This window comes from Takifugu rubripes, chromosome 7 (assembly GCF_901000725.2).
Source record: "Takifugu rubripes chromosome 7, fTakRub1.2, whole genome shotgun sequence".
Lineage (NCBI taxonomy): Eukaryota > Metazoa > Chordata > Actinopteri > Tetraodontiformes > Tetraodontidae > Takifugu > Takifugu rubripes.
Window position 1 is genome coordinate 15,198,647 of NC_042291.1, and position 20,095 is coordinate 15,218,741.

A 20,095-nucleotide genomic window follows, 5' to 3' on the forward strand; every position below is an offset into this window, starting at 1 on the left:
ACCTGGACCATGACAATGCGCTCCGTGAGAGTCTGACGTAGGCTGGCGGAGAAGAAAAACACAAGAGCCTCCAACACTGGGGGAGAGAAACGTGCGCGTTTGCGTGAGGAGCTGCGTTTGCGCGCAGACGGGAGCGCTCCTGTAACAATAGAGCATCTCTGCCGCCGCGTTTAATTGCGGATTAGAGCGGAGGGGGGAGGCGGGGGCAGCGCGACAAGGGAGGCGAGGAGACGCTCTTTCATTAGCGGGGGGAGAGGGCAGAAAAAAGCGGAGGGGGGGGAGACGGCGCGAGCGTGGCGCGAGGGCAGCAGCGGAGGACACCGACAGTCGGCAGCGTCGCGCGGATGGTGGCGTCGATCCGCACGCGGCGACGATGCGGCCACACTGCTGGATGATGGTGGTGCTGGCGGTGATGATGTCGTACCTCAGCCCGGAGAGAGCGCTCGGAGTCCCGCAGAGGGAAGGTGAGGAGTCGGGGGTGGTGAGGAGGGGGGGGGGGGGGGGAGGAGGTGGGCTGGTTGAAAACCTGTCAGTGATGCTGATGAAAGGAGGAGAGGGATACAGAGATGAGGGGGTGCACGGGTACAAAAAAAAAAAAGGCCTCTAAATTGAGGAGGGCTCTGGAGCACCAGGTTTTTGTTGCCTGACGCGGATTGTTGTTGGAGCACGTAGTCAAAAACAGGCGACAGCGTTCGAGGCGCGTTGGAGCTCCACGACGGTAGCATTTAAAAACGGCACGTTCCCCGTAGCGGCCAGGGGGGTGTTTTTTTAGACTATTTTCGCCAAATATCTTGTAAAGCAGCGCTGACATCAGTTTCCTCCGCCAGAAGATGTCTTCTTCAGCCGGATCTGCCTCTGTTGTGATGGTGTGCGGTCGTGGTATTGTGTTTTGATAAGCTGGTGGCACAAGAGCTGTTGTGGGGGGGGGGGGAAGGGGAGGAGGGGGGGGGGGGAGGCCCCATAGAAGGTTCCTATTTATATGCAGTGTCTGTCTGGGCATCTGTCTGGGAAACATGGAGGAATAACTGCACGGCCATCATGCAACAGGACCAGCGGCCACAGGCTGGTGCTGTTCAGGGGGTCACGGAGCTGAATCAATGTCATTTGATTATTTTGCACCTGTTTTGCAGGTGTGATTGTTGGTACGTTCACTGTGGACCTGCTTGTTTAGCTGTTTTGAAGCTCACGCCGAACAGACTTTGTGTATTTTTGGCATCCGGTGTAACATCTTTTATTAGCAGCACTCCAACACCAGCCTACGCTTCCAGAGAAAGCTGCTTTTACATGCTGCACACATATCTTTGCAAAGGACGTGGGAAACATCATGTTCTATTGTGGGTTTTCTTTTTTTGTGTGTGTGAGCATGACAAGACGACACGGAAAAGCGCCACAAATCTGCCCCGAGTGTCACGAGAAATGAGTACACGTTTGCACAGCTTCATGTCTGTGCTGAACAATCTGGCCCTGAATTATTAACGATGCTCTGAAATTTATGTATGCAGTGCTTACAATATCATGACCTTATGAATGAGTGTATTTTTAGGTTTGTCTGGAGGATCTGAGCTGAGATTTGGAATTGAAAGCAACATTTTATGGTGTTGATTCAGCTTCCCATGATGTGCTTTTAGTCTTCCTTCTGTGTGTTTACGTGTGATACATAATTTTACGTTTAATCAGCAGCCTGGCAGGGTCGGTTTGGAGAGTAAGTGAGGTTTTTTTTGACTCTTGGAATGTTTGGAATACTTTATTGAATGAAAGCTATGGATAACAGCTGAAGGGTATTTAACCACCCTGCCCTACCCCCTTTTCTTTTCTACAGATGGGTCACTTCCCACTATCGGCCAAGTTGAGGTACAAATATCAAATGTCCCGATTTCCCCCCTTTCTCACCCGACTAGTAAACCTTTTTAATTTTAGCTGTTCTTCTCCAGTTTCCAACCCTTTTACCTGAAAGACAGCACGCCCTCCCCTGCTTCTTGACTGTGTTTCCTGAGTGGAATGCCATTTCTGATAATCTCCCCCAATGATTTTCTCCGTATTGCTATTGTATAATATCCCGTTTTCAAACTTCTAATCTCTTTTCTTTGAGTGGACACTCAGTTATTATCTTCAACTTTTCCCCTGCTTTTCGTCTCTTCCCTAAATCCCTGATGTAAGCTCTCCATTGGGGTTCTTCACTGTCTCAGTCCTCCTGCAAAAAGACCAAAAGAAATGCTCCAATGGTTTCCCTGTAAACAAAAACACCTGTACCACACAGTTTTACACCTTTCTTTACTGATTCTGTCTCATCTCACTGGTGCTCAGGAGCCCAAATGTGCATTAAATCTTTGTGCCCCCTGTGCTTTCTCCTTGTGTTCTTCACAGTGTCTCAGTCCAGGACAGTGTCCCTCACTCCTCCACCCTACGTGGTCATCCTCATCTCTTGCTCGGGGCTCGTCTCCTTCGTTCTGCTGCTCCTGACCTGCCTGTGCTGTAAGAGAGGAGGAGTGGGATTCAATGTAAGTCTCCAACATGTAAGAGATTCACTCCTGTCTTATTCATCACGCATGTTTACACCGGAAAACCCGTACACAAACACCGTTGAGGAAGTAAAACTGGTCCGACACAAAGCTCAACTGAACGTCCTATAACTCGGTGATGTCGTTGGCTCATTCTTCACTAAATCATCTGGGCCGGGATGTTTTTTTAACCTGTGTTTGTGGCTCAACCAGGAATTTGACAATGCAGATGGAGAAGACTGCTCTGGAGGGTCCAGTCCCATTCAAGAGGACAGCCTGTCTTCATGCCCCTCCCTCCCTGAGGTCTACACCCTGCCAGTCAGGGACAGGCCCAACTGTCCCAACCTGAAGGATGGAGCAGGTACCAAGGAGACCTCATCACAACAGATGAAGAGCAGCCCCTTTTTGCTTCGTTGTTGAAGCAGCTGTTGATTTTCAGTGGAGTGGAACTATGATGGGAGAAAATTGAGCTGGGAGAGGGACAAATTGGGTTTAGCCTACTGGTGGATGTTAGCATTGACTTCACTGTATGGAATCATCCAATCAAAATAGGCAAAAGTAGATGATGATGATGATGATGATGATGACTTGTTTGGTTGTCAGTCACAGTCCAGTCGGCAATCAGTGCAACCACAATGTGGAATAATTAGACCTAATCTAGTGGAAACAGGCTTTTATCAAGGAGATTTTTCCATAGTGTCTTTGAAGGTTCCTGTATGTTTCTCATAGACGACCTGTATTAAATCTCAATTTTCCTTTGCTGTTTTTGAGATCACAGTCATTCCTGTGGACTCCAGCAGTACTCTGGGTGTTTCATTTTCTTTGGTGACATGTAAGATCACGTGCTTTATTCCTCTTCTTCAGACCCAAAGAGCCAGTGCTTCAAGAGACACACTCTAAACTACCTTCAGGAGATCGGAAATGGCTGGTTCGGAAAGGTGACGCACGTTCCTCCTACTCTGACCTCTGCCATGCTTCCTTTATTAACTCCAGAGCTGGACGCTAGACAATATGTCAAAGCGTCTCGTCCTCCAGGGAATTTCCTTCATATTGTCTATTGATCTGGCCCAGGTGATCCTGGCTGAGGTGCTGTGTGACTGCAGCTCCTCCCAGGCTGTGGTGAAGGAGCTGCGTGTCAGCGCCAGCCCGCTGGAACAGAGGAAGTTCTTGGCGGAATCTGAACCGTACAGGTAAGAGATGGCGCTCAGATCTTTAACACCGTGGCAACAAGTGAGGAGCTCCGAGTAGATTTATGAGATTGTTGAATCAAAAGACAGATGTATTAATTCAGATGGTTGAGAGAATTCTAACAGATTATTTCTCCCCGCAGGAGCCTCAAACATCCAAACATCCTCCAGTGTTTGGGGCAGTGCAGCGAGAGCATCCCCTTTTTACTGGTTATGGAGTTCTGTCAGCTGGTGGGTACACGGCTCCACTTTTTTCCCCCCTGTAGTGACACAAAAGTGAATTCTGTCCAGTTTGTTCTGCTTCGGCGACACCTACACATGAAGTGAAACCCAGGACCAGTTACGCCAACAGAAACAGATCAATTCCAGCAGCACAGCAAGAGCAACCAAAGAAACACAACTGTCCTTGGAGACCACGATCTGCTTGATAAAGCCTTTAGTTTCCATTCCTCCAGTATTTTTTTCCTCATTTCATTTCGCCGGCCGACCTGAAACACTATACACTGAAGCTGCCGGTTTATTACTGATTTTCTGCTACTTTGAGGCTCGTCGATCGAGGGAAATACTTATCGGCACAGTTTAGCGTGCACGTCTGCATCTGAGAAGAGTACAAACATTAATGAGGCTGGAAGATAAACAGACCTAAGAGGATTTGGGCTTCACGTAAACTTGCTGTCCACACATAGGGTGACCTGAAGAGGTACCTGAGAGCCCAGCGGAAGTCAGACGGGATGACCCCTGACCTGCCAACCCGGGACCTTTTGACTCTTCAGAGGATGGCTTTTGAGATCACCTCTGGTCTGCTGCACCTCCATGAGAACAACTACATCCACAGGTCTGTTCGTCATGCACGAACCCCAATCTGAAGCAGATTTTCCTCCTTAAGAGAGAATCGTTTAGTTTTTAATCTGGCCTGTCTGATTCCTCAAAACCTCCGCAGTGATCTGGCTTTGAGGAACTGCCTGCTGACCTCTGACCTCACTGTCAGGATAGGTGACTATGGCCTTTCACACAACCATTATAAGGTAAATGTTTGAGATTCTCGCACAGTTTGTTTGTTGTCTTAACCTGAAAAATATTGGACACGATCAGAAACCAGATTTCTGTTGCGTGTTTGTTTTTTTACTCACTATATTTCTTAAAGCGCTTATGTAAATATCGACATATCGACGCTGAATTTTCTCTCTCTTTTTTTTGAATAGGAGGACTATTATCTGACTCCAGATAAGCTGTGGATCCCACTGCGCTGGATTGCTCCTGAGCTGCTGGAGGAGTACAGAGGATCTCTGATTGTTACGGACCAAACCAAAACCAGCAACGTGTGGTAGGTTTCATACAGAGATTGGTGGAGGCAGTACTGGTAGATACCTGTCCTGCCATGGAGGCGTTGGTGTGTCTTTGCTCTGACACGTACATGTTTATAACACTAAATAATTACCATATACTTGATGTTTTAATTAAACCGTTTCAATATAGCTACTATGTTGGTATTTTTAGTGGTGTGCAGTTGGTTCCACAGCATCAGACTTGTAATACAGCTGGAATAATGATAGAACAGGAATCACCTCAGGACTGAAACTGTGGCTCTGGCAGCATAAGCAAAATAACATTTCATTTATTTGGTACTTGTAAATCTTTAAAGAAAGTGTTTCTGGGAGAGCACAGCGAAGAAAACAGCGCCTTACTCGCCATCTGTGTATCTTTCCAGGTCTCTGGGTGTGGTTATATGGGAGCTGTTTGAGTTTGGATCTCAGCCCCACAGACACCTGAGTGACGATGAGGTCCTGACTTTTGTCATTAGGGAGAGACAGATCACCCTGGCCCAGCCCAGACTCAAACTCTCCCATGCAGACTACTGGTCAGTACACCGCACTGTGCATTATTAAGTTAGTAGCAGCTAAAAAACACTTTATTCGGTCTCTCTGTATTTAATCTGTATTTATTGTCCCACCTGCAGGTATGAGATCATGCAGTCCTGCTGGTTGCCGCCATCTCAACGACCTTCTGTAGCAGAGGTATTTCTCCTGCTTTCCTCCCTCCTGGCTGCTGAGCGGGGGTTGGCCAGAGGAAGCGTTGGTGAAGAAGATGAAGAGGACGAGGAATATGAGGAGGGCAGGGGACGGCGAGGGGAGAGCGAGGAGTCGTTTGAAAGACGCTGGGATTTACTTCGTCCCCCTGCCTTCCAGAATGCAGCAAAGGAGCGACAAAGGGAGAGAGAGTACATCAAGGAGGACCGAGACAACTCCTACCCCCTACTGGACCCCGTGATGAACTGCATCACAACGTCCTCATCTGAACTGGATGACATTCTGACGGTCACTGAAACAAGCAAAGGCTTAAATTTTGAGTATTTCTGGGAAAAGGCTCACGCCAGACGAGGATACAAGCCTCTGCCGCCTCCTCAGCCAATACCAACTGTGAACAATAACCACAGACAGTCTTTAGACACGCCGACCGTTGTCCCTGTCATTAGCGCTCGGAGTCCCTCCCTGGCCAGTGAGTACTACATCAGATTAGAGGAGCACACTCCTCAGGACAAGTCCCCGACGCTCAAGGGGAAGACGCGCTCGTCTTTTCGTACAGATTCGATTTGCCCAGGAGACGTGGAGCTGGTGGAGATTCGCAGTGGCATGCTGGGAAAAGAACGCGTCCCTTATTGCTCAGACAAGTGTGGAAAGGGTCTCCAGACTGGCAGGACAAGTGAGATTCAAATCCAGGTGCCCAGCACAGGCGTAGCTGAATTCAGAGACACTTCGAGCAGAGTGACTGATTTCTCAGTAGTCGATTTGGGAGATGACGATGAAGACAAAGATAAGGGCTACGATGCAGATGCAAAAACGTCCACAGCTTCCCAAGCTCCAGTCCTTCCTCCTAAGCCTCGTTCGATGTCCATGTCGTCAGCTCATCACCTTCACTCACGCCCCCTCCCCGCTCCTCCGGTTGGCTGTAGAGGTCTTCCTCATTACACAGCTGCTGGAAAAATTGAAACGGACCCCCATCACATGAGCAGCTGCCCATCGTCTACCTTCGATCACCTGGGACTCCATCGGTCCCGACAGATTCTGCCCCCGTCCCCATCCCTTTCCCCCTCAATCCCCCCATCCAGCCATCCAGTTTACCCTCAGCCTCCTCAAACATGTCCTCCACCACTGCCCCCTCACTCCAAACCACAAAAGTCCTTCATTGCATCGGACGTGTTTTCCAAATACAACAAGGCCCAGACGCAGAGCAGAGATCCGCTGTCGTGTGAGGCGCCTGACAGCGGCACCGTACACCCAGCATCGTCAAACAACTCCAAGGACGCTTCTCACTCTCGAGCAAAAGTCTACGAATCCCCAATTCGTCGAGAAAACCCTTTACGCCCCATTTATCGCAATCTGCCCCGTCCTCAGGCCACAGACCCCCAGACTGACAGGCAGTCCTCATCAAGCCCCACCTATTCCGATGAGGAAGACTCTCCCTTCATGTCCCCTGAAAGACCCAGCAGTGGGTCGACCATTACTCACTCCAGCCTGTCTGAAGACGCAGACCCAACCTGCTCGGACCTCTTCTCCAGAGGAATGAAAAGAACTCAGTCGCGCCTCGACACCATCCTGCCCACCATTTGGAAGGAAGACGCTGAACTCCAGGCTAAACGCTTGGCTGCGGCCAAGAAGTCGCCCATGCATCTTTTTCTGACGGAGCTATCTAGCGTGACGGGCTCGAGTGAGCCGACGTCGGAGTTTTCGTGGGACAAAGAAAAGGAGGAGATAAAAGATGGAGAGTGGGGAAGCTTTGTGGTTCCCAATCGAGGAATGCGCCGCTCTCGGTCGCTCATCACAGAGCTGGGTTCTTCAGGACCATCGTGTGGGCCAGAGAAGTACAGCAGGACCGATCCAGAGGAAGGTCATACAGTCACTGAACGGTCACTGCAGAGAGATCTTTTCCTCACAGAAATTGACACAGGGAGGACGGACTCTGATCAGGAAGACGGATCCAATGATCCGGTCAAGTACCTATATCCTTCAAGATCCAGATTGCGGCCATATGTTTATGCTTCAGGTCTTCCCTCGTACGCACAAGCTGAAGAGGCCTATTCGAAGGGCATCCAGCGGTCGCGCTCTCTCCTCTGTGAGATCGCCACCGGAAAGAAGGAATCTGACCAGCAGCAGACGGAACCCCGGAATGCAGAAATGACCAGAGAGGAGTTTCTGAAAGAGATCCAGTCAGCAGAGACCTTCCTCACCGAAATCATATCCAGACAAAATGCTGCCACAAACAAAAAGGAAAATGATTCCTCCTATTCCCCAACTCCACTGTCTCCTGAGTACGAGTCAATATGCATTGACCCAAACTCTGCTCAGACCATCACCTTCCAGTCTGACAGCTCCCTGAAAGCAAAAGGCAAAGACGCGCCACAGATGGAGGCCATCTACGCTCAAGTGACCAAGCGTGCTAAAAAGAGCGAGATCAAGATTTCGGTGAGACCTGAGATTCCAATTCTTCACATCGGAATAAATAGACAACCTCCTAAAATGGGCGTCCAAGGAGAAGATGCCGACCACTGCCAGACTGGAAACTTTGTGTTTTCAGAAATCATGCCCAAAAACGGCCTTTTGCTCAACCAGAAAGAGCCAGAGGATTGTTCCGATGGTCCTGCACTACCAGCTAGAGGAGAACAAACAGATTTCTTGGAGAACCCTTCTTTCGAGTCCAAAGAGAGTGTTGAAGAATTCAACCCGGTGCCCCTGCGTGAAAATGAATCCCAGATTACATTTGAAACAGGTTCTCAAAAGGACAGACTCGTTGGCAACGGCGACATAATGAAAGAAGCCCCAGAGGTCGTCAGCCCCGAGACAGAAGATAAACTACTTGTAAATGCGGAAAAAACATTATTAACGCCTGAAAATCAAAAGCATCACTGCAGTAACCTGGTAGGTGATGACTTGGAGAACGATGATGTTGTGGATCCTCAAAGTAACAATAAAAGCCTGGAAATGACAGAAAGAGATCGTTTACTTCAACAATGTGACACAGGGGAGGAAAAAAAACCAGCATCTCCTCCCGCTGACAGCCCTGTGACTCCGGACTGGGATCCAGCTTCAGAGATCTCAATCATCACCCCCACCGACTCAGTCCTGTCGCCCCTGACTTCCAATTCAGCCGACTGCCTCACACCCAGCGACTCGTGGATAAACAGTGGAGGGGTGGGAAATGGCGGGTGGCGAACCCTAGGAAATGAAACACCTCACCGAGACTCTGCCTATTTCTCAGACGGTGAATGGGAGGGCGATGGGATGAACAGAAGGAGCAGTGAGGGACATGTCCCGTCCAGGCCGAGCAGCGGCCGAGGAGGCGATCGAGGGACGCTGACAGGGATAGAGGAAAAAACTGAGGAGGAGGCAGAGATGGGAGAAAAGAGCCCGATGAAGAATAGTGTTCAGACGTCGGCCGCCGAAGGTGAAAATGGAGGAAAGATCACAGTTGGAATGTGTCAGGAAACCAGCTCCTCATATCAAAGCCTCCCAGAAAATGACATCTCCCATTTAGGCGAGGACAGCGATGTTCCTAAAAAAGGGTTGGAGCCGGCACACAGGGAAGATTCTGGCATTTTCTCAAACGAGAGCAATAAGTCACCGTTGTTCGATGATCTTCAGGCGAAAGACTGTGTCGACTTGATCGACAGGCTGTTTTCAGGTTTGGACGACGAGCCACTGAAAAGTCTGCAACACAGGCTGGACAACCACCTGACAGACGGCATCATCTCTCAGTTAACAGGTCGCAAGCACGAGGAGTCTTCAGAGAATGAGTTAAACGAGCAGGTCAGGAACATTGATGAGCCAAAAGATTGTGTTTTGCAGCACAGCAGCAACGATCGCTCCGTTTCTGCTGTGATAGATATTGATCTGAACTCTCTTATATGTGAAAACAGAGCGAGTTTAGCTGACCCCTGCCGCATAGAAGCCACAGGTGACAAGGTTAGCGGTGAAACGCCGCCGCTAGTTGTGGCAAATGATGATGGGATGTGTAAACTGGGTGTTGTCACACCATGGGGTGGGATGGGTGTTGAAGAGTTACAGAGAAATAAAGAGAGCCCGGTTCTAGATCGCAATGAGCTGGGCCTCAGAAACCTGGGCTGCCCAGATGGCCTCAAGGGCAAGAAGGTCACATGTGAGACGGAGCAGCAGTTGGCTGCTGCGGAGCTGAGGAACGCAGCGAAGGAAAAGTCTCCCCTGAGAGCAGCAGCAAGTCCCGATGGCTCTGATAACAGCGGAGGTGAGACCTCCAGCCAGGGTCCAGGCGGGAAAACGGAGGACTTGTGGATTGGCCGCGAGGAGAATGAAGAAGGTTCCGGATCCGGTGTGTTGAGAGGAGAGATGGACTGTCAACGTTTCTCGCAGTCAAGAGATTTACACCTGTGGCCTGAAGAGAACGACCAGTGGGCCTCTCCACAGAGGAAAAGCCACGACACTGAACTGAGATCGGAATTCTTCTCTGGGTTCAGTAACAAAGCCTGGGAGGTGGGAGAGAGACTGATTGTGGGCCAGGAGTTTTGGGAGACAGAAGAAAATGACGAGCATGCGGGCAGGGAACCTTTTCCTGCCGCCCTGGAGAGCTGTGATGAAACCTGGAACAATGAAACACAAGGACTGGATGGGAAGCTGGACTTTAAACCAAAGCGCGACCTCAACGATGACGATTATCAACAGGTCGTCCACGTTTTGAATGTGCAACAGGAGGAGAACCAGGAAATCCCCGGAGAAATGTGCATTATTGATGAAGATTTGACAAATGAAAACCCGGACGCGGAGGTAGAAAACCTAGAAAATCCGGAGAAAGAGACAGCGGAGCCCAGAGGGAGTTCACCACATTCAGAGAGAGACTCCAGATCTCTGTCGGACTCCACCGAGACGCAGGAGAACGAAAATTTTAACAGCTGGCCGCTGAATCACCTCTGCACGACCCAAAAAGAGGCCCGGACGGCTGATGAAACACACTCTGACTCAGATTCCAACAGCTGCATCAGTCAAACATTAGAGGCTCAAATCTCCAGTTCGGCCGTTTCCATCGCACCTGATGTGGAGGATGTCGGATCGGGCTTGGATCCAGAGGCGGAGCGAGCGAGCGTTCCGGGCAGAGAGGAAGACGTGCAAAACGACGCGCGTCAGCCGCAGGGGGACAGTTTCAGTTCGGTGGATTTTCCCAGCCCTCCGACAAGCATCGACCTCGATGTGCAAGATGATAAACTGGAGAGTTTTGACGACTCTTTCCCCAGCCCACCGCCAGAAGAGTGTGTCGGTGACATTAATCTGGAAGACTTTATCGCCGACACCGAGGCAGAGCCGATCACGGATGTTCCCGAAACTCCTGCGACAGCTTTGAGTGAAGGAATTCCACCTGGACTGAACGTCCCCTCTGTGCACATCAGCATAGATGTTGACAACGCACCCAACGAACTAGACCAGGATGAGGTGGACGCTCCAGTCCAGAACATGTCGGCATCAGCCCATGTTCCTCTCAATAATCTCCCAGAATTGTTGATATCCGAGTGGAAAGATATGGATGAAGAGCCCCTGGAAGATTTTGAAAAGCTGGAAAAGCTCTGCTGCATATCTGGAGATGAGGAGGACTCTCTGGGTGACCTGTTCCTGGGGAACCTGGAACTCCTGGAGTCTCTGAAGAAAACACCTGATCAGAAAGACAGCGACGGAGGTGAGGAGAGCGCTCCGGAGGACGGGATAACTGAAAGCTCCGATAAACTCGAAGATTCTGCACCGTACGTGATCGTGGAACCGCAACATGTGTCCTCACGTCCAGAGCAGAGCGGCGACGGACGCAGGTCATCGGGACAAACGCCTGATGTCAAAGACCAGGGATCGTTCTCAAAGACCACCAAGAACGGACTCATGATGCAGGTGAGCAGGTTCTCAGAGGGTGGAAGAACGCGTGGAAATATTCCGATCGCTCAGTTGTCTTGTGTTGGTTTGTCGCTCCAGGTGTGCGAGGAGAGGCTGCAGTTCTCGCTCAGTGAGAACGTGAAGACGAACGTGCTTTGGGGCTCGACCGTCAAAGACACGGTGACACTGAGGCCGTGGGGGGAGCAGATTAAAGAGAGCAGCACCGAGTCGGTCACTGTGGACGAAGAAAAGCAGGAGGACAGGTATGAAAACAGTGGCAGGAGGGAGAAACAAGCAAAGTCTGTGTTATCTTCAGTGTTGTTGTTTGTGTTTTGATGTTTCTGTAGCCACGTGGAGCGGGAATGTTTTCCCAGCACGGAGCCCCGATCGGATGAAACCAAGCCTGAACCGCTCACTGTGATTGAGCAAGACGAGGTCACGAGCCCCCCGCCCGCCGCCGCCGCCGCCAGCCAGGCAATGAAAGGTACCCGGGATAATTCAAGGGGTTTTTAAACATGGCAGCATCGCGGGAGCCCAATTAGAAAGAAGCTGCTCAGATCTCTCTCTCTCTCTCTGTCTCTCTATGTCTCTCTGCCACAGCCAAGATCGCTCGTCTGTCTCTCGCCCTGCCTCCTCTCGCCATGACTATCCCCCCTGCCGGTAAAGGAGGGTTTGGGGACGGCGCGATCGGAAACCGAATCGGGCGACGGAGAGGTCTGTCCCCGGGAAGCGACCCCGATGAGGAGGAGGACGAAGAGCAAGAGGACGAGGGTTCCAGGAGAGTGATCGTGGTGACGGAGACGGACGTGGACAAGCGCGTGGGGCTGAGGAGTCTGCTGAAATCGCCCAAGGAGCCGATGGACAGGGAGAGGGACAGAGGGCGCAACGTGTCCTTTTTCGACGATGTCACCATCTATCTTTTTGATCAGGTAGCTCCCGTGAAAAATGAGTCGTAAAATAAAGGATTCTTAAAAGATTCTACTGTAAACTGTCGTCTCAGGAAACCCCGACCAACGAGTTGAGCTCTTCGGCACCTACGACTCCGTCCCCAGTGTCTGTCAAAAACACCAAACTGGATTTCCGTGGTGAGACCAAACTTTGACTATAGTTGCCTCTACACCACATCCCCATTGAGCTATGACATATTATGGTATGGCAGTATTATGACCACATATGCAGTAGGTGCTGTTTTATCATCGATGCTGTGAGACTCACGTCAAATCAGATGTTGAGAGAAGCCGCAAAACGTCCATCAGGAATAAGAACTTTCAGTATATTTGCCTTGATGATGCGGTTAATGTCATAATCCTCAATGTAAACTAATCTGATTAGATGTAAACTATAGCTATATATAAATCTTCTATGGTGTGTCACTCAGACATCAGGCTAATGTCCACGTTGTGGGTGATAGTTTAGTCTTTTTTCTAGTCTGTTTATTTACTCCGGCGCCACCGTCAGGTTAAACCTATTTTATCGTATTTGCCCAAACTTTAAGACCGAACACATTTCAGCACCGATGCTGCCTGCTGCTGGCAAATCCTCAGCGTGTTCCTCACATGGAAGAGGACCGTTTTCAACTCTTCCCCAGCCAGTGAAATGGAAAACCTTCAGTTCAGCATCTCTTCTTCCAACATGCAGCTCTAGTTAATCTTCTATAATTATCCCTCTGACACGCGGAACTGAGCGGGGACAGAAATCCCATGTTCAACAATGCAGGACTAAGCTGTGTTTCCTAACACACTTTCTGTTCACTCTTTTGGCTCCCTCGCTCGGTACGTTGCTCGGATCATCTCATTCCACAAAATAATGAAAGTTAGAGCTCCGACTTGCCTGAAGGCTGCGCAGAGCAGAAGAAACCACTAAAATTAGATGCGATCGTGATCTTCTGTAGCCCTTACGCTTCAAAATGTTGAAAGAGGCCCTGTTGTCTTGAGCTATTTTTAACAAGAGTATTGCTTGAGTGTGATTGTATTAATAGATATGGATTATTTATTTTCTATCCTGTACTTTTTTTCCCCAATATTTTGCTGAATATGTCAGTGCCACTGAAGACACGCGTTGAAGTAATGTACAGATTATTAAATTTCTACTATGAACATCAGCTAATGATCGGGGCTGTCTCACAAACCTGTTTTTGTTTCCATCAGGGACAAACATCAAGAGCAAAGAACCCAAAAGGAAAGAGGATTTATCCTTTAAGTCGAGGTCTCATGTAGGACCAAACCCAGTGACGTCATCACGCTTCACCGTCAGCCCCGCCAACGACCCCCACTTGGTGTGATTTCAATGGCGTCTGAGGTGGAATCCACTCTGATTTCGCCCTGATAACCAGCCCTTCGCCCAGAGGCTATTTTTTTATTGAATGAGCCAACCGAAAGACTCCCGTTCAAGAAGCTGGCCGCATTCCAGGTTTTACCAGCGACAGGATTTTGTATGACAAGGATAGTTTTGCTCCCACCTGGCACTATTTACAAAGTTCGTATAGCTTTCCTGTACTAAAGGCTTCGGAAAAGACAGCGTATGTGTGGAGAAGTCAACCTGGAGCTTTGTAAGATCTGAACCATTTGACAGCTATGCAGTGGGAGTCGTGCTGTATACCAGCTTACCTTCTCTTCTTCTCATTCATTTTCTTGTTTAAACCCCTCCAGATGTGAGGGAAATGCAGTTGTTTTTGTTTTTAGTCCGTCCGCTCCTAGGCTGGGATGCAAGGCCTCTCTTCATTTCAAAGCATTTCGGTCACTTGTTCTTGTAGGCAGCAGTTTGAAACATTCACTCGACTCTGTAATCAAGAATAGCTCATTTGTACAAATACCATACTACAAGTGTGTACACTATCAGTTTAGAGCTCTTTACTTTTAGATTTATTCTTAGATTGCACGGAAAAATAAACAACTTGTGCTTCTTTACACCACTTCTCAAAAGATCTCCTGTTGCTGCAATTAATTTATATATTTATTATATTTTTGCTTAATTTATTTAAAGACAGATTCCATCTAATATTTAATTAATTTGGTTATTTATTGTCTTATTTATTAATTTATTTGCTTTTCAAGCAGTTAACATATATCAGTGTAGCTTATATTTGGGTCTGAATGCATTTAGGTTCTATCTTCTCTAAGATCTTTAACAAATAAAACAAAAAATATTTTCCCAAGCGTATTAATTGCTAACAAAGTATTTTGTATAATTTTACTTGTTAATATATGCCAGTTCTGTATGGAACTATGTACTGTAGTGTGTCATTATTTTCCAATGTTTTTGGATTCCTAGCTGTCTTGTCAATCTTTTACCATGTTTATTGACCGTTAACGTAGCTTAGCATGAGAGATCGGCATTTCTCATTAGTAGATAGCTCCATTTGTTAGTGTTCGTTCATTTTCCCCCTATTTTGTACCATCATCACTTGATCATTATGCAGTCAAGTTTCAATTGGTCCATTGATTTAGTCTGTTTCAATGTTGGTTTAAATCCTGTATTGTTGCCAGAGTGGGATTCAAGGGACAATGTATAAAGAAGGAAAAATAAATACTTCAAAATGTGGACACTTTTCTTGTTGTTTGACGGCTATTAACATAAAGTTTCGCCTTATTGATGGTGATTCTAGCAACGTTACAGCGCTCCACCATTAAACAATAGCGCCCTTTGTTTATGTTTGTGGCGCGAGCGCCGGAAGTACGCCCCGCGAGACAAACGCAGTGCGCATGCGCGAGCCTTGTAATAAATTAGTGCGCTAATAAAACGATCATCCATCTTATTTTCCGTCCTTAAAGAGTCAAAACTCCGACTTTGAACGAGCAGATCTCGAACGCAAACAGAAAATGTTTAAAATATTTAACACCATAGTTCGAATCCCCTTATAAAACGTACAGAATATTTTGACACAGCTTAGTGGGAGCTGTGCATTCTGCTTTTATGAATTTTACTGTGTGTATTTTAATTTTAATTAAAAGTAAGTAAAAATAAAAAAGTGCCATATGTAATGCAACCAATGCTTAGTGTTGCAACATCTCTCTCTATATCCATCTGGTATGGTTGATCGCACCCGACCTAACCTCTGACGCCACCGACCTGATCATATCTTATGTTGACAGCTTATTGTAATTAATGTATTTGCTTGATTTGTGTCTATTCTCTTCTCTGTCCTGCTCACAGAGTTGTCCCCACACTCATTAAATATTTTTATCTGCGTTGTTTTTGAGGAGAGGGTATTCTTTTCTTCAAATTTATTCCAGCTAAAAAGTGCTCAATTTAATCAATGGAATATAGGCGCATTCATTAATAGCTTGTAGGTGATTTCAGATGTATTCATCAAAACAATATACAAAACACCTCTGAATCTTGTTTGAAATTCCTGTCGTCAGTTATGATAAACTACAGCAGGAGGAACCAAACTGATTTGTTTTGAAATACACACAACCTAAACCTTGAAATGAGACCTAAATAAATATAACAACGTGTATCTTTATCTTCAAGGTACGATATTAGGGAGACATTCTGCCACCAAAACGGGAATCTTTTGTCCAGAGCTGCGAAGCTACAGCGTGTTTGTCCTTCCTGCACCTCCAGGATGCAGAATAGATAATATGCTCTACAACCTGAGGGGGGCAGTAATGCGCCATAGTCGCAGACGTCACACGAGAAAAGAAGAAGGATTTCTGACGTATTTAGCCTGCGACAAACGTTTTCGTTTAACTCATAAAGAAAACTTTGCTGCAGAATTAAGAGGAAACATCGTTCATAATTCTTGTGAAGTGCGCTGAAAACGGAATTAATTAAATTTCTGTTTTGACTGAGTTAACATAAATCGTAAAGGTAAGTTCGTGTGATTTCTGGTATTTACCTCCTGTAATTTCACCCATGGTCTAATGACGCTAGCTAGTTTAGCTAACAAACACCCACAGCAAACATATTATTTACGCGATTACATGCATCATTACTATTTTTCCTCCTTTTATTCGTAATGACTGAAGCTTGTACCATGAAATCAAGTGAACAAGCTAATACTTTTTGGCATATATAACAAGGTGCTCTGCTGAGCAAGGAGGGACACAGGTAGTCGGATTCACTTATCAACTCGATTATCCTCTCGTCACAGCCCGATTATTCTTAAGACTTTGAAACTTAGAGGAGAGCTGGAGAAGAGGGCAGCAGATTCCATTTCTGTTGCAAGCAGAATCTCAGTTTTCCTTGGTTTAGATATTGATTGTAATCACATCAAGCCAACAAAACGTTAATTTGTCTGTCAGAACCACTAAAATCGAGTTTGGATTTCTTTCTGCTAAAGGCGTCTTCTCATTTTAGATGTCGCTGGCAGATGAGCTCCTTGCAGACTTGGAGGAGGCCGGGGACGAGGGAGACGATGGGTTATATCCAGAGGGAGAGGACATTGACAGCGATGGGGAGGCGACACAGGGAAGGCCAGACAGGCTGGAGGACATCCCAGAGGAGATGGAGGTGGACTACAGTAAGGCTGAGAGCGTAACCTCCATCGCTAAGCTCCGGAATAGCAAACAGGTGAGTCCAAGTCTGAGAGAACGTGCTGGGGTCATAATCAATGCATCTACTCTGTTTATTCATCTTTGGTTTTGACATTAGTTTTCAGATATTACGGACAAAATTTCAGATTATGTTGGAAAGCAGCGTAAAAACTCAGATGGTGAGTGGGAACTTTATACGACCTATTCTGTTATTAATTTAATTTTCGAGAGGGTCAAGGAGAAACGTGACTAAACCGTTTTGTTTTCTTCTAGTCTGTGGCCCCGTTGAGGCTGACCCTGAATACAGACTGATCGTAGCAGCCAATAATCTCACAGTAGAGATCGACAATGAGCTCAGTAAGTTTCAAAGGCCTTTTCTCAAACATTTCTGTTCTTAGTATGAACAATCTCTCAAAGGCCGGTGTCTGTTTCAGATATTATTCATAAATTTACAAGAGACAAATACTCCAAGAGGTTCCCAGAGCTGGAATCCTTGGTCCCAGATTCCCTCGATTATATCCGGACAGTCAAGGTGAGATCAGGTGTTGTTTATTTTGCTTTTAAATCAGATTCAATTATTGTGGTTTGACCTGCATTTGTGCTCCGTTCATGATTTCTGCTCAGGAACTGGGAAATAATCTAGAGAAATGCAAGAACAATGAGACGCTGCAGCAGATCCTCACAAACGCCACTATTATGGTGGTCAGTGTCACAGCTTCAACCACACAAGGGTGAGCCAACACTTCCCTCTCCCTTTTAAATCTAAATATCTGCATTTTAGTTTGGATACAGGACTAATTAGTTGTATTCACCATCAGGGGGAGCTCTCCTGATGGCTGGAGTGAAGCTTTTTAGCGAATCTCAAGCGTCGTTAGCGGCGTTTAAAATGGCGGGCCTTGTGTGTGCATTCAGCCAACTAAAAAGCACCTGTATCGCTGGTAGCTCCGGCTGTCAAAGCTCAGCAGAGGCTCATTTATTTCTCAAATTGGCATTCCTATTAGTAAAATCATTCCTCGTTAAGTGATGCAAACATTAAGAACTGGGTACCCGAAACGGTTCCAAGGGCGACGGAGTGAATCTTAAAAGTTCTAAACAGGCGGGAGCTTGTTTCGTTGTTACCAACGGAGGGGAAGGTTTTCATATAAAAGCACCTTAAAGTGCAGAACGCCTGTATTTTGATGATTTCAGGTCACTCTTGAGTGAGGAGGAACTGAAACAACTTGTGGAAGCGTGCGACATGGCTCTGGAGCTGAACCAGTCCAAACACAGGATCTATGAGTACGTCGAGTCCAGGATGTCGTTCATCGCCCCAAATCTGTCGATCATTGTCGGAGCATCAACAGCAGCCAAATTAATGGGTGAGAAATTAGGTTCTCAACAGCTGAAACCTTCGACGCGCTCCCTCCTGACCTGATTTGGTCTGCAGGTATCGCTGGTGGCCTGACCAATCTGTCAAAGATGCCCGCCTGTAACCTGATGCTGCTGGGAGCTCAGCGAAGAACCCTGTCTGGCTTCAGCAGCACCACCCTGCTGCCCCACACGGGCTTCATCTACCACTGCGATGTCGTGCAGTCGCTGCCCCCGGTCCGCAAAACAACAGGCGGTGATTCTGTAGCACGGCCGAGAACCGTCCCTGAAACTGCTCTCCTCTCGTTTTTAGGACCTCAGGCGAAAGGCGGCGCGTCTGGTGGCTGCGAAGTGTACGCTGGCCAGCCGGGTGGACAGTTTCCACGAGAGTTCTGTTGGAAAGGTGAGTGTGGAGATGAGCCGCGAACTCTTCTTGATCTCATTCAGACGTTAACAAACACCAGTGACGGACTTGAGCTCGTTTACAGGTTGGTTATGACCTAAAAGAGGAAATCGAGAGGAAATTCGATAAGTGGCAGGAACCTCCTCCGGTCAAGCAGGTCAAGCCTCTGCCAGCCCCGCTGGACGGACAGAGGAAGAAGAGAGGTGGACGAAGGTCTGGTGACGCCCAGGGCCCGCTTTGTTTTAACAGCAGAAGAGTGTAACGGGCCTGGTCTCTGTCCCCGCAGGTACCGAAAGATGAAGGAGCGTCTCGGGCTGACGGAGATCCGGAAACATGCCAACAGAATGACTTTTGCAGAGGTCGGTGCTGGATCACGAAGGCTGAGCCGAGGTTTTGCACGATCGGTACTGACGGGTGGATTTTCTGCTGCAGATTGAAGACGACGCCTACCAGGAGGATCTGGGCTTCAGTCTGGGGCAGCTGGGGAAGAGCGGCAGCGGGCGCGTCAGGCAGGCTCAGGTCAACGACGCCACCAAGGCCCGGATCTCCAAATCCCTGCAGGTAAAGCCTCCCCCCTTTCCCTCCGGACGTCGGTTATCCTCAGTATTTCGTGACCCCGGTTTGTCGTGTTTGACTCGCCAGCGAACGCTGCAGAAGCAGAGCATGACGTATGGAGGCAAGTCCACGGTCAGAGACCGCTCCTCGGGAACCAGCTCCAGCGTGGCTTTCACTCCTCTTCAGGTAAGAGAGGGTTTGCTTTGGTCTTTAGTCCCCTGAGGATTGTTGTCGATAACCATGTTCATCTGTAGGGGCTGGAGATCGTGAACCCACAGGCTGCAGAGAAGAAGGTGGCTGAAGCCAACCAGAAATACTTTTCTAACATGGCCGAGTTCCTCAAGGTCAAGAAAGAGTCAAAGATGTGATCCTCCTCCTCCTCGTGGACGCTCGCATCAACACTGTAGAAATGACGTCGCTGCAGAATTTTCTCGTCTTTTTTTTAAATTTTATTTGCCGTTTTATTAAAATGTCCAAATTCCAGCGGGGACTCTCATTTCGCAGGTGTAGAATTCAGCCTCTGGGTGCACCGAGCGTCTCCCTGAATGTTCCGAATTAAAACGGCTCCGGGCCGATCTGAGTCGTTGGAATAAGGGATCGTCACAACAGGCCACTCGGAATGTCTCAAAAGTATTTATTGAAATTTTACAATCCCGTTATAATCTCATTTTCTGTCTCCCATGCAGAAGGGTGATGAGGAAAAACAAAAACTAGAAAGCCTTGAAAATTTTTAATTTACCTGAACCTCCCC

General features: G+C 47.8%; 2 protein-coding genes across 5 annotated transcripts; both read left to right on the forward strand.

Moving 5' to 3' along the window:
• Positions 1–241: 241 nt before the first annotated feature.
• lmtk3 (lemur tyrosine kinase 3) lies at positions 242–15,102 on the forward strand. 3 transcript variants are annotated; one of them, XM_029838591.1, is made up of 17 exons: positions 242–464; positions 2,365–2,513; positions 2,712–2,859; positions 3,363–3,436; positions 3,570–3,688; positions 3,829–3,916; positions 4,372–4,520; positions 4,626–4,710; positions 4,888–5,009; positions 5,394–5,543; positions 5,643–11,580; positions 11,662–11,825; positions 11,910–12,046; positions 12,163–12,491; positions 12,563–12,647; positions 13,603–13,625; positions 13,710–15,102. In XM_029838591.1, the coding sequence occupies exons 1-17, from the start codon at positions 374–376 to the stop codon at positions 13,776–13,778; spliced, it is 7,920 nt and encodes a 2,639-aa protein (XP_029694451.1). In that variant the 5' UTR covers positions 242–373; the 3' UTR covers positions 13,779–15,102. The 3 variants fall into 3 exon arrangements, with proteins under 3 accessions (XP_029694451.1, XP_029694449.1, XP_029694450.1); XM_029838589.1 differs by lacking the exon at positions 13,603–13,625; XM_029838590.1 differs by lacking the exon at positions 13,603–13,625 and having other exon boundaries at positions 2,365–2,498.
• A 1,089-nt stretch (positions 15,103–16,191) lies between these two features.
• Positions 16,192–19,827, forward strand: prpf31 (PRP31 pre-mRNA processing factor 31 homolog (yeast)). Of its 2 annotated transcripts, none has more exons than XM_011618811.2 (14): positions 16,192–16,374; positions 16,847–17,076; positions 17,158–17,218; positions 17,313–17,396; positions 17,474–17,571; positions 17,664–17,770; positions 18,228–18,397; positions 18,466–18,623; positions 18,700–18,789; positions 18,875–19,002; positions 19,076–19,148; positions 19,222–19,350; positions 19,432–19,530; positions 19,599–19,827. In XM_011618811.2, exons 2-14 carry the CDS (start codon positions 16,864–16,866, stop codon positions 19,710–19,712), a joined length of 1,524 nt encoding a protein of 507 aa, XP_011617113.1. In that variant the 5' UTR covers positions 16,192–16,374; positions 16,847–16,863; the 3' UTR covers positions 19,713–19,827. The 2 variants fall into 2 exon arrangements, with proteins under 2 accessions (XP_011617113.1, XP_003977662.1); XM_003977613.3 differs by having other exon boundaries at positions 16,193–16,374; positions 16,864–17,076.
• The last annotated feature ends 268 nt before the right edge of the window (positions 19,828–20,095 follow it).

What these genes read in the sequence shown, in the direction of transcription:
- prpf31 (XM_011618811.2), top strand. Translation starts at nt 16,864, where the DNA reads ATGTCGCTGGCAGATGAGCTCCTTGCAGACTTGGAGGAGGCCGGGGAC. An exon ending in ACAGCTTCAACCACACAAGG is followed by an intron (nt 17,771 to 18,227) that starts GTGAGCCAACAC and finishes TGATGATTTCAG; the next exon opens with GTCACTCTTGAGTGAGGAGG. An exon ending in AAGAAGAGAGGTGGACGAAG is followed by an intron (nt 19,003 to 19,075) that starts GTCTGGTGACGC and finishes CTGTCCCCGCAG; the next exon opens with GTACCGAAAGATGAAGGAGC.
- lmtk3 (XM_029838589.1), top strand. Translation starts at nt 374, where the DNA reads ATGCGGCCACACTGCTGGATGATGGTGGTGCTGGCGGTGATGATGTCG. An exon ending in CCATCTATCTTTTTGATCAG is followed by an intron (nt 12,492 to 12,562) that starts GTAGCTCCCGTG and finishes CTGTCGTCTCAG; the next exon opens with GAAACCCCGACCAACGAGTT. An exon ending in CACCAAACTGGATTTCCGTG is followed by an intron (nt 12,648 to 13,709) that starts GTGAGACCAAAC and finishes TGTTTCCATCAG; the next exon opens with GGACAAACATCAAGAGCAAA.